Source organism: Oncorhynchus tshawytscha, linkage group LG06 (genome assembly GCF_018296145.1).
Source record: "Oncorhynchus tshawytscha isolate Ot180627B linkage group LG06, Otsh_v2.0, whole genome shotgun sequence".
Lineage (NCBI taxonomy): Eukaryota > Metazoa > Chordata > Actinopteri > Salmoniformes > Salmonidae > Oncorhynchus > Oncorhynchus tshawytscha.
In genome coordinates, this window is record NC_056434.1 from 7,791,464 (window position 1) to 7,804,530 (window position 13,067).

General features: G+C 43.4%; 1 protein-coding gene across 2 annotated transcripts in view; it reads left to right on the forward strand.

Annotated features, from left to right (window-relative positions):
* Positions 1-13,067, forward strand: part of LOC112236297 (nuclear receptor subfamily 5 group A member 2-like) — a 137,125-nt gene that overhangs the window by 94,681 nt on the left and 29,377 nt on the right. For both annotated transcript variants that reach the window (XM_042322896.1, XM_042322897.1), the window contains one exon: positions 10,354-10,501. In XM_042322896.1, the coding sequence (XP_042178830.1) occupies positions 10,354-10,501 (148 nt within the window). The remainder of the gene's footprint in view (positions 1-10,353; positions 10,502-13,067) is intronic.

Sequence of the window (13,067 nt, forward strand, 5' to 3'; positions counted from 1 at the left end):
TCCACATTGATCTGGTACTGGTACAGTGCCTTGCGAAAGTATTCGGCCCCCTTGAACTTTGCGGCCTTTTGCCACATTTCAGGCTTCAAACATAAAGATATAAAACTGTATTTTTTTGTGAAGAATCAACAACAAGTGGGACACAATCATGAAGTGGAACGACATTTATTGGATATTTCAAACTTTTTTAACAAATCAAAAATTGAAAAATTGGGCGTGCAAAATTATTCAGCCCCTTTACTTTCAGTGCAGCAAACTCTCTCCAGAAGTTCAGTGAGGATCTCTGAATGATCCAATGTTGACCTAAATGACTAATGATGATAAATACAATCCACCTGTGTGTAATCAAGTCTCTGTATAAATGCACCTGCACTGTGATAGTCTCAGAGGTCCGTTAAAAGCGCAGAGAGCATCATGAAGAACAAGGAACACACCAGGCAGGTCCGAGATACTGTTGTGAAGAAGTTTAAAGCCGGATTTGGATACCAAAAGATTTCCCAAGCTTTAAACATCCCAAGGAGCACTGTGCAAGCGATAATATTGAAATGGAAGGAGTATCAGACCACTGCAAATCTACCAAGACCTGGCCGTCCCTCTAAACTTTCAGCTCATACAAGGAGAAGACTGATCAGAGATGCAGCCAAGAGGCCCATGATCACTCTGGATGAACTGCAGAGATCTACAGCTGAGGTGGGAGACTCTGTCCATAGGACAACAATCAGTCGTATATTGCACAAATCTGGCCTTTATGGAAGAGTGGCAAGAAGAAAGCCATTTCTTAAAGATATCCATAAAAAGTGTTGTTTAAAGTTTGCCACAAGCCACCTGGGAGACACACCAAACATGTGGAAGAAGGTGCTCTGGTCAGATGAAACCAAAATTGAACTTTTTGGCAACAATGCAAAACGTTATGTTTGGCGTAAAAGCAACACAGCTCATCACCCTGAACACACCATCCCCACAGTCAAACATGGTGGTGGCAGCATCATGGTTTGGGCCTGCTTTTCTTCAGCAGGGACAGGGAAGATGGTTAAAATTGATGGGAAGATGGATGGAGCCAAATACAGGACCATTCTGGAAGAAAACCTGATGGAGTGTGCAAAAGACCTGAGACTGGGACGGAGATTTGTCTTCCAACAAGACAATGATCCAAAACATAAAGCAAAATCTACAATGGAATGGTTCAAAAATAAACATATCCAGGTGTTAGAATGGCCAAGTCAAAGTCCAGACCTGAATCCAATCGAGAATCTGTGGAAAGAACTGAAAACTGCTGTTCACAAATGCTCTCCATCCAACCTCACTGAGCTCGAGCTGTTTTGCAAGGAGGAATGGGAAAAAATTTCAGTCTCTCAATGTGCAAAACTGATAGAGACATACCCCAAGCGACTTACAGCTGTAATCGCAGCAAAAGGTGGCGCTACAAAGTATTAACTTAAGGGGGCTGAATAATTTTGCACGCCCAAATTTTCAGTTTTTGATTTGTTAAAAAAGTTTGAAATATCCAATAAATGTTGTTCCACTTCATGATTGTGTCCCAGTTGTTGTTGATTCTTCACAAAAAAATACAGTTTTATATCTTTATGTTTGAAGCCTGAAATGTGGCAAAAGGTCGCAAAGTTCAAGGGGGCCGAATACTTTCGCAAGGCACTGTACTTCCTGTATATAGCTCTACATTGATCTGGTACTGGTACTTCCTGTATATAGCTCCACATTGATCTGGTACTCCCTGTATATAGCTCTACATTGATCTGGTACTGGTACTTCCTGTATATAGCTCCACATTGATCTGGTACTCCCTGTATATCGCTCCACATTGATCTGGTACTGGTACTCCCTGTATATAGCTCTACATTGATCTGGTACTGGTACTCCCTGTATGTAGCTCCACATTGATCTGTTACTGGTACTCCCTGTATATAGCTCCACATTGATCTGGTACTCCCTGTATATCGCTCCACATTGATCTGGTACTGGTACTTCCTGTATTTAGCTTCATTCTTGTGTATTTTATTTTTTTATTGTTATTTGTTATTAACTTTGCATTGTTGGGAAGAGTTCGTAAGCAAGCTTTTTACGGTAAAGTCTACATCCGTTGTATTCGGGGCATGTGACAAATCAAATTTGTCACAAAAATAGTTTTTACTTAAGGCTAGGAAGCCATAACCCAAGGCATTGACATCAAGAGTCCAATCCTTCATTGAAGTTATTTCATGCACAGATGGTTTTCTATAAATTGATTGACACCTTAGGAGGGAGGGGGGGGTTGACTTTTCACTGACTCATCATTTCCACCACCTCAAAAAAGGAATGAGGGAGACGAAGAGGGGGAGAGAGAGAGATAGAGAGAGATGGAAAAAGAGAGGAGAAAAGAGATATTCTGAGAGAGAGAGAGAGAGAGAGAGAGAGGGAGATATGAAGAGAGAGGGAGAGATGGAGAGACAGAGAGAGAGAGAGATGGAGAGATGGAAAGAGAGCGAGGTGGAAAGACAGAGATAGAGAGGGAGATATGGAGAGAGAGGGAGAGACAGAGAGAGAGAGAGGGAGAGATGGAGAGACCGAGAGAGAGAGGGAGAGATAGGAGAGAGACAGAGAGAGAGGGAGACAGAGAGGGAGCGAGACAGTGAAGAGAGGGAGAGAGAGAGAAAGGAGACAGAGGGACAGATGGAGAGAGAGAGCAAGAGAACAAGAGAGGGAGACAGAAGAGAGACAAAGAGATGACGTGAGGAGGAGAAGGAAAAGCTGGCGTGCATCTCTGAATCCTCCTGATGATTTAAAACATTCTACTCATCATATTTAATTAATGCGACTTGCGAGGACCCCTCCCTCAGCCTTCTAACTTCCTGAGCTTAAGGGGCAACCGTATTCTCTCCCCTCCCTCAGCCGTCTAACTTCCCAGAGAAACAACACTATTCTCTTCCCTCCCTCAGCCTGTCTACCTTCCCAGAGAAACAACACCATTCTCTCCCCTCCCTCAGCCTTCTACCTTCCTGAGCTTAAGGGGCAGCCCTATTCTCTCCCCTCCCTCAGCCGTCTAACTTCCCAGAGAAACAACACTATTCTCTTCCCTCCCTCAGCCTGTCTACCTTCCCAGAGAAACAACACCATTCTCTCCCCTCCCTCAGCCTGTCTACCTTCCTGAGCTTAGGGGGAAGCCCTATCCTCTACCCTCCCTCAGCTGTCTACCTTCCCAGAGAAACTGCCCTACCCCTCCCTCTACCTTCCCCAAGAAACCCTGGCACAGTCAATTATGCTAATGTTTGTCAATAAATATTAAAATGTAATATGGCCAGACTACTGTGAGTGGCAGCTATAGACTTGCCTCCCAGACAAATTTGCTGCTGCTGCAGATATTAAGTGCACCTGAAAGGGCTTGCGGTGTGCCACGGGGCCAGACCATGAGGAGGGGCGGGCCTGGGGGACCTCCGGGGGGGGCTCACACGCTCTCACCCCTCGCCCCTCTCACCCCTCGTCCCTCTCTCTCCCCGACCCCTGCATCCAGATACAGAGGAGGGGAGAAGAGGGGGCTGGAGATAGGGAGGGGAGAGGAGGGAGAAGGAGAGAGGTGAACATGCGTTCTCTCTCTCTCTCTGCCTCTTTCTCTCTCTCTCTCTGTCTCTTTCTGTCTCTTTCTCTCTCTCTCTGTGTCATCCTCTCTCCTCTCTCCTCTCTCTGTCTCTCTCTTTTTCTGTCTCTCTCTCTCTCTGTCTCTCTCTCTCCGTCTCTCTCCTCTCCATCTCTCTCCGTCTCTCTCTCTCTGTCTCTCTCCTCTCCATCTCTCTCCGTTTCTCTCTCTCTCTCTCTCTCCTCTCTCTCTCTCCGTCTCTCTCTCTCTCTCTCTGTCTCTCTCCTCTCCATCTCTCTCCATCTCTCTCTCTCTCTGTCTCTCTCCTCTCCATCTCTCTCTCCCTCTCTGTCTCTCCTTTTTCTCCCACTCTCTCCAGTCAGATTAATATAATAGTTTGTTTAAAAAGTTTGTATGTTTTACAAGAATAACGATTTCCATAATAATCCTGTTTATACGGACACATCTGAAATCAGGCTACCAAAACATTCGACCACAGCAACCATGTTATTTTTGCTAAGCCTATGTGAGTGTGGACATGTAAAGTTTGTATGTAAAACCTATATCTAAGATACATACAGTGTCTTCAGAAAGTGTTCACACCCTTTGACCTTTTCCACATTTTGTTGTGTTACAGTCTGAATTTAAAATTGCTTACATTTGTTTTTTTGTAACACAATACCCCATAATGTCAAAGTGGAATTATGTTTTTAGACATTTTTACTGATTAATAACAAATTAAAAGCTGCAATTTCTTGAGTCAAAATGTATTCAACACCTTTGTTATGGCAAGCCTCAATTCGTTCAGAAGTAAAGAAAAGTCACATAATAAATTGCATTGAACTCAATATGTGTGAAATAATAGTGTTTAACATGATTTTGAACGACTACCTCATCTCTGTACCCCACACATACAATTATCTGTAAGGTCCCTCATCTCTGTACCCCACACATACAATAATCTATAAAGTCCCTCATCTCTGTACCCCACACATACAATAATCTGTAAGGTCCCTCATCTCTGTTCCCGACACATACAATAATCTATAAAGTCCCTCATCTCTGTACCCCACACATACAATAATCTGTAAGGTCCCTCATCTCTGTACCCCACACATACAATAATCTGTAAGGTCCCTCATCTCTGTTCCCGACACATACAATAATCTATAAAGTCCCTCATCTCTGTACCCCACACATACAATAATCTGTAAGGTCCCTCATCTCTGTACCCCACACATACAATAATCAGGTCCCTCATACACATACAATTATCTGTAAGGTCCCTCATCTCTGTACCCCACACATACAATAATCTGTAAGGTCCCTCATCTCTGTACCCCACACATACAATAATCTGTAAAGTCCCCCTCATCTCTGTACCCCACACATACAATTATCTGTAAGGTCCCCCTCATCTCTGTACCCCACACATACAATAATCTGTAAGGTCCCTCATCTCTGTACCCCACACATACAATTATCTGTAAGGTCCCTCATCTCTGTACCCCACACATACAATTATCTGTAAGGTCCCTCATCTCTGTACCCCCACTCATCTCTGTAAGGTCCCTCATCCCCACACATACAATTATCTGTAAGGTCCCTCATCTCTGTACCCCACACATACAATAATCTGTAAAGTCCCTCATCTCTGTACCCCACACATACAATTATCTGTAAGGTCCCTCATCTCTGTACCCCACACATACAATTATCTGTAAGGTCCCTCATCTCTGTACCCCACACATACAATAATCTATAAGGTCCCTCATCTCTGTACCCCACACATACAATAATCTGTAAGGTCCCTCATCTCTGTACCCCACACATACAATAATCTGTAAGGTCCCTCATCTCTGTACCCCACACATACAATAATCTGTAAGGTCCCTCATCTCTGTACCCCACACATACAATAATCTGTAAGGTCCCTCATCTCTGTACCCCACACATACAATAATCTATAAAGTCCCTCATCTCTGTACCCCACACATACAATAATCTGTAAGGTCCCTCATCTCTGTACCCCACACATACAATAATCTGTAAGGTCCCTCATCTCTGTACCCCACACATACAATTATCTGTAAAGTCCCTCATCTCTGTACCCCACACATACAATAATCTGTACAGGTCCCTCATCTCTGTACCCCACACATACAATTATCTGTAAGGTCCCTCATCTCTGTACCCCCACACATACAATAATCTGTAAGGTCCCTCATCTCTGTACCCCACACATACAATAATCTGTAAGGTCATCCTACCCCACACATCTCTGTAGGTCCCCCACACATACAATAATCTGTAAGGTCCCTCATCTCTGTACCCCACACATACAATAATCTGTAAGGTCCCTCATCTCTGTACCCCACACATACAATAATCTGTAAGGTCCCTCATCTCTGTTCCCCACACATACAATAATCTGTAAGGTCCCTCATCTCTGTACCCCACACATACAATAATCTGTAAGGTCCCTCATCTCTGTACCCCACACATACAATAATCTGTAAGGTCCCTCATCTCTGTACCCCACACATACAATAATCTGTAAGGTCCCTCATCTCTGTACCCCACACATACAATAATCTGTAGGTCCCTCATCTCTGTACCCCACACATACAATAATCTGTAAGGTCCCTCATCTCTGTATCTCCCCACACATACAATAATCTGTAAGGTCCCTCATCTCTGTACCCCACACATACAATAATCTGTAAGGTCCCTCATCTCTGTACCCCACACATACAATAATCTGTAAGGTCCCTCATCTCTGTACCCCACATCTCTGTACCCCACACATACAATAATCTGTAAGGTCCCTCATCTCTGTACCCCACACATACAATAATCTGTAAGGTCCCTCATCTCTGTACCCCACACATACAATAATCTGTAAGGTCCCTCATCTCTGTACCCCACACATACAATAATCTGTAAGGTCCCTCATCTCTGTACCCCACACATACAATTATCTGTAAGGTCCCTCATCTCTGTACCCCACACATACAATAATCTGTAAGGTCACTCATCTCTGTACCCCACACATACAATAATCTGTAAGGTCCCTCAGTCGAGCAGTGCATTTCAAACACAGATTAAACCACAAAGAGGTTTTCCAATGCCTCGCAAAGAAGGACACCTATTGGTAGATTGGCAAAGTCACTACAAAGACACAGGCGTCCTTACTACAGTAACTCAGTTGATTTCAACATGAGACCAATAGTGATTTTAAAACAGTTACACAGTTTAATGGCTGTGATAGGAGAAAACTGAGGAGGGTTCAACAACATTGTAGTTACTCCACAATACTAACCTTATTGTTAGTAGGGGAAAAAAAGGAATCCTGTACAGAATACAAATATTCCAAAACATGCATCCTGTTTGAAACAAGGCACTAAAGTAATACTGCAAAAAAAATGTGTCAAAAGAAATGTTTGTCTTGAATACAAAGTATTTTGTTTGGGGCAAATTCAAAACAACACATCACTGAGTACCATGTGGGCTGGGATTAAAAATGAAAATTAATTAAATAAAAATACAGCCAAAACACACTTCACGACAAGAGAGACAACACAACACAAAGAGAGGCCTAAGACAACGACATGGCACGGCAGCAACACAATGTTTATTCAACGAGGCATGTCAGTTATGAACTAATTATTATTTTCAATGACAGCCTAGGAACCGTGTGTTAACTGCCTTGTTCAGGGGTGCAGAACGACTGATTTATACCATGTCAGCTCGTGGATTCGATCTTGCAACCTTTCAGTTACTAGTTCAACGCTCTAAACACTAGGCTACCTGCCGCGCATGACGACAAAGCATGGTAGACAACAAAGGAGAGAGAGAGAAGGCATAGTAAGGACATCTGACATCATAGTAAGGAATCTTCTGACATCATTGTAAAAGGACATCTTATGACATCATAGTAAGGACATCTGACATCATAGTAAGGAATCTTCTGACATCATAGTAAGGACATCTTATGACATCATAGTAAGGACATCTGACATCATAGTAAGGAATCTTCTGACATCATAGTAAGGACATCTTATGACATCAAAGTAAGGACATCTTATAACATCATAGTAAGGACATCTGACATCATAGTAAGGAATCTTCTGACATCATAGTAAGGACACCTTCTGACATCATAGTAAGGACATCTGACATCATAGTAAGGAATCTTCTGACATCATAGTAAGGACATCTTATGACATCAAAGTAAGGACATCTTATAACATCATAGTAAGGACATCTGACATCATAGTAAGGAATCTTCTGACATCATAGTAAGGACATCTTATGACATCAAAGTAAGGACATCTGACATCATAGTAAGGACATCTGACATCATAGTAAGGACATCTTATGACATCATACTAAAGACATCATCTGAGCTGTCTGTCAAGTAGAAGATGCCAATTGAGAAAATCTTCTTTTTTTTTTACTTTCCAAAAGATGTTCATTCATCCACACAACACATGTCTCTCACCTCAACTTCAGTATACACCTCATAGGAGTGTGTAGTGGGAGATCAACCACTAGCTGGACCAGTCACCTGTTGTACTTCATTGTATGAATGAATGAATGAATTACATTTTATTTTAGTATCAAATCGCCAATTGGCAACCCATCCCTTATGGGATTAATTGACACAAACAAACATTGCAATAATTCACTGTGGTAATGAAATGATCATTCTTATACTATATTCTGTATACTCTGCATCGCATAAAGAGTGAAAAAAATAAACATTAAAATCAACACATAATAGTAAATGACATCCCTAGAGCAGTACAATAATATATATAAATATAATATATATATATATATATAATAATATATATATATATATATATATATATACAGTGAGGGAAAAAAGTATTTGATCCCCTGCTGATTTTGTACATTTGCCCTCTGACAAAGAAATGATCAGTCTATAATTTTAATGGCAGGTTTATTTGAACAGTGAGAGACAGAATAACAACAAAAAAAATCCAGAAAAACACATGTCAAAAATGTTATAAATTGTTTTGCATTTTAATGAGGGAAATAAGCATTTGACCCCTCTGCAAAACATGACTTAGTACTTGGTGGCAAAACCTTTGTTGGCAATCACAGAGGTCAGATGTTTCTTGTAGTTGGCCACCAGGTTTGCACACATCTCAGGAGTGATTTAGTCCCACTCCTCTTTGCAGATCTTCTCCAAGTCATTAAGGTTTCGAGGCTGACGTTTGGCAACTCGAACCTTCAGCTCCCTCCACAGATTTTCTATGGGATTAAGGTCTAGAGACTGGCTAGGCCACTCCAGGTCCTTAATGTGCTTCTTCTTGAGCCACTCCTTTGTTGCCTTGGCCGTGTGTTTTGGGTCATTGTCATGCTGGAATACCCACCCACGACCCATTTTCAATGCCCTGGCTGAGGGAAGGAGGTTCTCACCCAAGATTTGACGGTACATGGCCCCGTCCATCGTCCCTTTGTTGCGGTGAAGTTGTCCTGTCTCCTTAACAGAAAAACACCCCCAAAGCATAATGTTTTCACCTCCATGTTTGACAGTGGGGATGATGTTCTTGGGGTCATAGGCAGCATTCCTCCTCCTCCAAACATGGCGAGTTGAGTTGATGCCAAAGAGCTCCATTTTGGGCTCATCTGACCACAACACTTTCACCCAGTTGTCCTCTGAATCATTCAGATGTTCATTGGCAAACTTCAGACGGGCATGTATATGTGCTTTCTTGAGCAGGGGGACCTTGCGGGCGCTGCAGGATTTCAGTCCTTCACGGCGTAGTGTGTTACCAATTGTTTTCTTGGTGACTATGGTCCCAGCTGCCTTGAGATCATTGACAAGATCCTCCCGTGTAGTTCTGGGCTGATTCCTCACCGTTCTCATGATCATTGCAACTCCACGAGGTGAGATCTTGCATGGAGCACCAGGCCGAGGGAGAACATTTTTGACATGCGTTTTTCAGGATTTTTTTGTTGTTATTCTGTCTCTCACTGTTCAAATAAACCTACCATTAAAATTATAGATGGATCATTTCTTTGTCAGTGAGCAAACATACAAAATCAGCAGGGGATCAAATACTTTTTTCCCTCACTGTACATCCTGTATATATACACACACACACATGCATACATACATACATACATAACATAACATAACATAACATAACATAACATAACATAACATAACATAACATAACATAACATATACAAATAAATAAATACTGAAAAAATAGGGAAAAAAGAAACAGAAGTCATTTGAACCCAGTCTGACACAAAGAGACGATTCATGTGGGAGACAAGCCTATACACAATCTATATACACACGCCGTTACCCAACATGCTATTAGGGTACTGCTTGGGCTACAACATGCTATTACAGTACTGCTTGGGCTACAACATGCTATTATAGTACTGCTTGGGCTACAACATGCTATTATGGTACTGCTTGGGCTACAACATGCTATTATAGTACTGCTTGGGCTACAACATGCTATTATGGTACTGCTTGGGCTACAACATGCTATTATAGTACTGCTTGGGCTACAACATGCTATTATAGTACTGCTTGGGCTACAACATGCTATTATGGTACTGCTTGGGCTACAACATGCTATTATGGTACTGCTTGGGCGATATTTACTAAATCAAAGTGTAACGTGCAAAGTTTGCTCCTGTCTTTCCGTAGAGGAAATAAATTAGACAATTAAATGTGTGTGTGTGTGTGTTTGTGTGTGTGTGTGTGTGTGTTTGTGTGTGCCCTCTCCTGCAAGGTGGATTATGCTGTAATTGCCTCCCAAGCCGGAGCTTCTCTAAACAACCTGATGAGCCACGCTCAGGAGCTGGTGGGCAAGCTGCGCTCCCTGCAGCTGGACCAGAGGGAGTTCGTCTGCCTCAAGTTCCTTGTTCTGTTCAGCTTGGGTGAGTATCCAAGGGGTGGGGGGGGGCAGGAGGTTGGTGGAGAGAGGAGGAGGGGTGTCTGACTACCGGAGAGAGGGAGGCTGTGGGGGCTGGGTGAGGGAGAGAAGAGGTTGGGAGGATTTCTCAGCTTGGGTGAGTTACAGGGGGAGAGGCTGCGGTAGGGGAGGAGGGAGGCTGATGTGGGGGAGGACGTTGAGGGGAATTGAATAGAAGTGTGTGGGGGGGTGAGAGGTGAGGTAGGTTAACAGAGGGAACAGGCAAACACACACACATACCTAAGAAAGCAGGTTAAATATTCTGTGTGTGTGTGTGTGTGTGTGTGTTTGTTGGTCAACCATGGGACTTTTCTCACCGTTTCACCTTCATAACTTGCACCTTCTCACTCCGGTAGTTTACCATTATTTCAAGACCATGTGATACGCTCCCCCTAGTCTACTGTGGACACCGGTTCCCCCTATCAAACACGGACCTCTAGGGCCGATGCTTTCCATCAGGAATGATTGACGGAATTGTTATGTACTTGGCTGTTCGTCAAACACATATTACCATATCAGTTGCATTTTCACATCTGATCTCATCACAATCTCAGACCCAACCAACCCCCCCTTCTCACCCCTACCTCTCCTCCTCCCCCTCCTCATCGACCCCTCTCAGTCCCACCTGGAAAAGGGCTTAACTTCTCCCACCTCCTGCTAAACAAAGGAGCAGGGGCCCTTGTGTTTTTGGATGTGAGAGTGGAGGCTGGGTGGGTAGGTAGGAGGCTGGGTGGGTGGGAAGGGGGAGGGTGTGAGGGGGGAGGGGTGAGAGGGGAGGCTGGGTGGGCGGGAGGGGGAGGGTGTGAGGGGAGGCTGGGTGGGTGGGTGGGAGGCTGGGTGGGTGGGTGGGAGGGGAGGGGTGAGAGGGGGAGGGGTGAGAGGGGAGGCTGGGTGGGTGGGAGGGGAGGGGTGAGAGGGGAGGCTGGGTGGGTGGGTGGGAGGGAGGGGGAGGGTGTGAGGGGAGGCTGGGTGGGTGTGATGAGGGATTTGGGGGTTGATGGTCTAAATAATTTGCCGGTAACATCATCCATAACATCATCCATAATGATGCTTGTTCAGCCTGTTCTCTGGTGCTGCCTGTTCTCTGGTGCTGCCTGTTCTCTGGTGCAGCCGGGGCCCCGTTAGACGCTACGGAGAGAGAGCTGGAAACAAACACTAAAGCCAGGAGATTAGAAGGGATCTGATTAATATCATCCCACAGTTGAGGGGAGTGTGTGTGTGTGTGGGTGGGTGTGTGTGTGTGTGTGTGTGTGTGTGTGTGTGTGTGTGTGTGTGTGTGTGTGTGTGTGTGTGTGTGTGTGTGTGTGTGCGTGCGTGCGTGCGTGTGCGTGTGCACGTGTGCGCGCGTGTGTGTGTGTGTAATCTGCTCCATCTAAAGAGCCTATTAATAGGCAGATAATGAAATGAGGCATGAAACTACTCCCATGCCGTTCTGTGTGAATACAGAAAGCAAAATGAGGTGAAACACACTTTAATGTCAGCAATAGCACTGATACATGCTACCTGATACATGCTACCTGATACATGCTACCTGATACATGCTACCTGAAACATTCTACCTATTACATTCTAATTGAAACATGCTACCTGATATATGCTACCTGATATATGCTACCTGATACATGCTACCTGATACATTCTACCTGAAACATTCTACCTATTACATTCTAATTGAAACATGCTACCTGATATATGCTCCCTGATACATGCTACCTGATACTTGCTACCTGATACATTCTACCTATTACATTCTAATTGAAACATGCTACCTGATATATGCTACCTGATACTTGCTATCTGATACTTGCTACCTGATACATTCTACCTGATACATGCTACCTGATACATGTTACCTGATACATGCTACCTGATACATGTTACCTGATACATGCTACCTGATGCATGTTACCTGATACTTGCTACCTGATACATGCTACCTGATACTTGCTACCAGATACATGCTACCTATTACATTCTAATTTAAACATGCTACCTGATACATGCTACCTGATACATTCTACCTATTACATTCTAATTGAAACATGCTACCTGATACATGCTACCTGATACATGCTACCTGATACATGCTACCTGATACATGTTACCTGATACATGCTACCTGATACATGTTACCTGATACATGTTACCTGATACTTGCTACCTGATACATGTTACCTGATTCTTGCTACCTGATACTTGCTACCTGATACATGCTACCTGATACATGTTACCTGATACATGCTACCTGATACATGTTACCTGATACATGTTACCTGATACTTGCTACCTGATACATGTTACCTGATTCTTGCTACCTGATACTTGCTACCTGATACTTGCTACCTGATACATTCTACCTGATACTTGCTACCTGATACATTTTATCTGATATTGCTACCCGATATATGCTACCTGATACATTCTAATTGATACATGCTACCTGATACTTGCTACCTGATACATTCTAATTGATACATGCTACCAATACATGCTATCTCATACATTCTAATTGATACATGCTACCTGATACT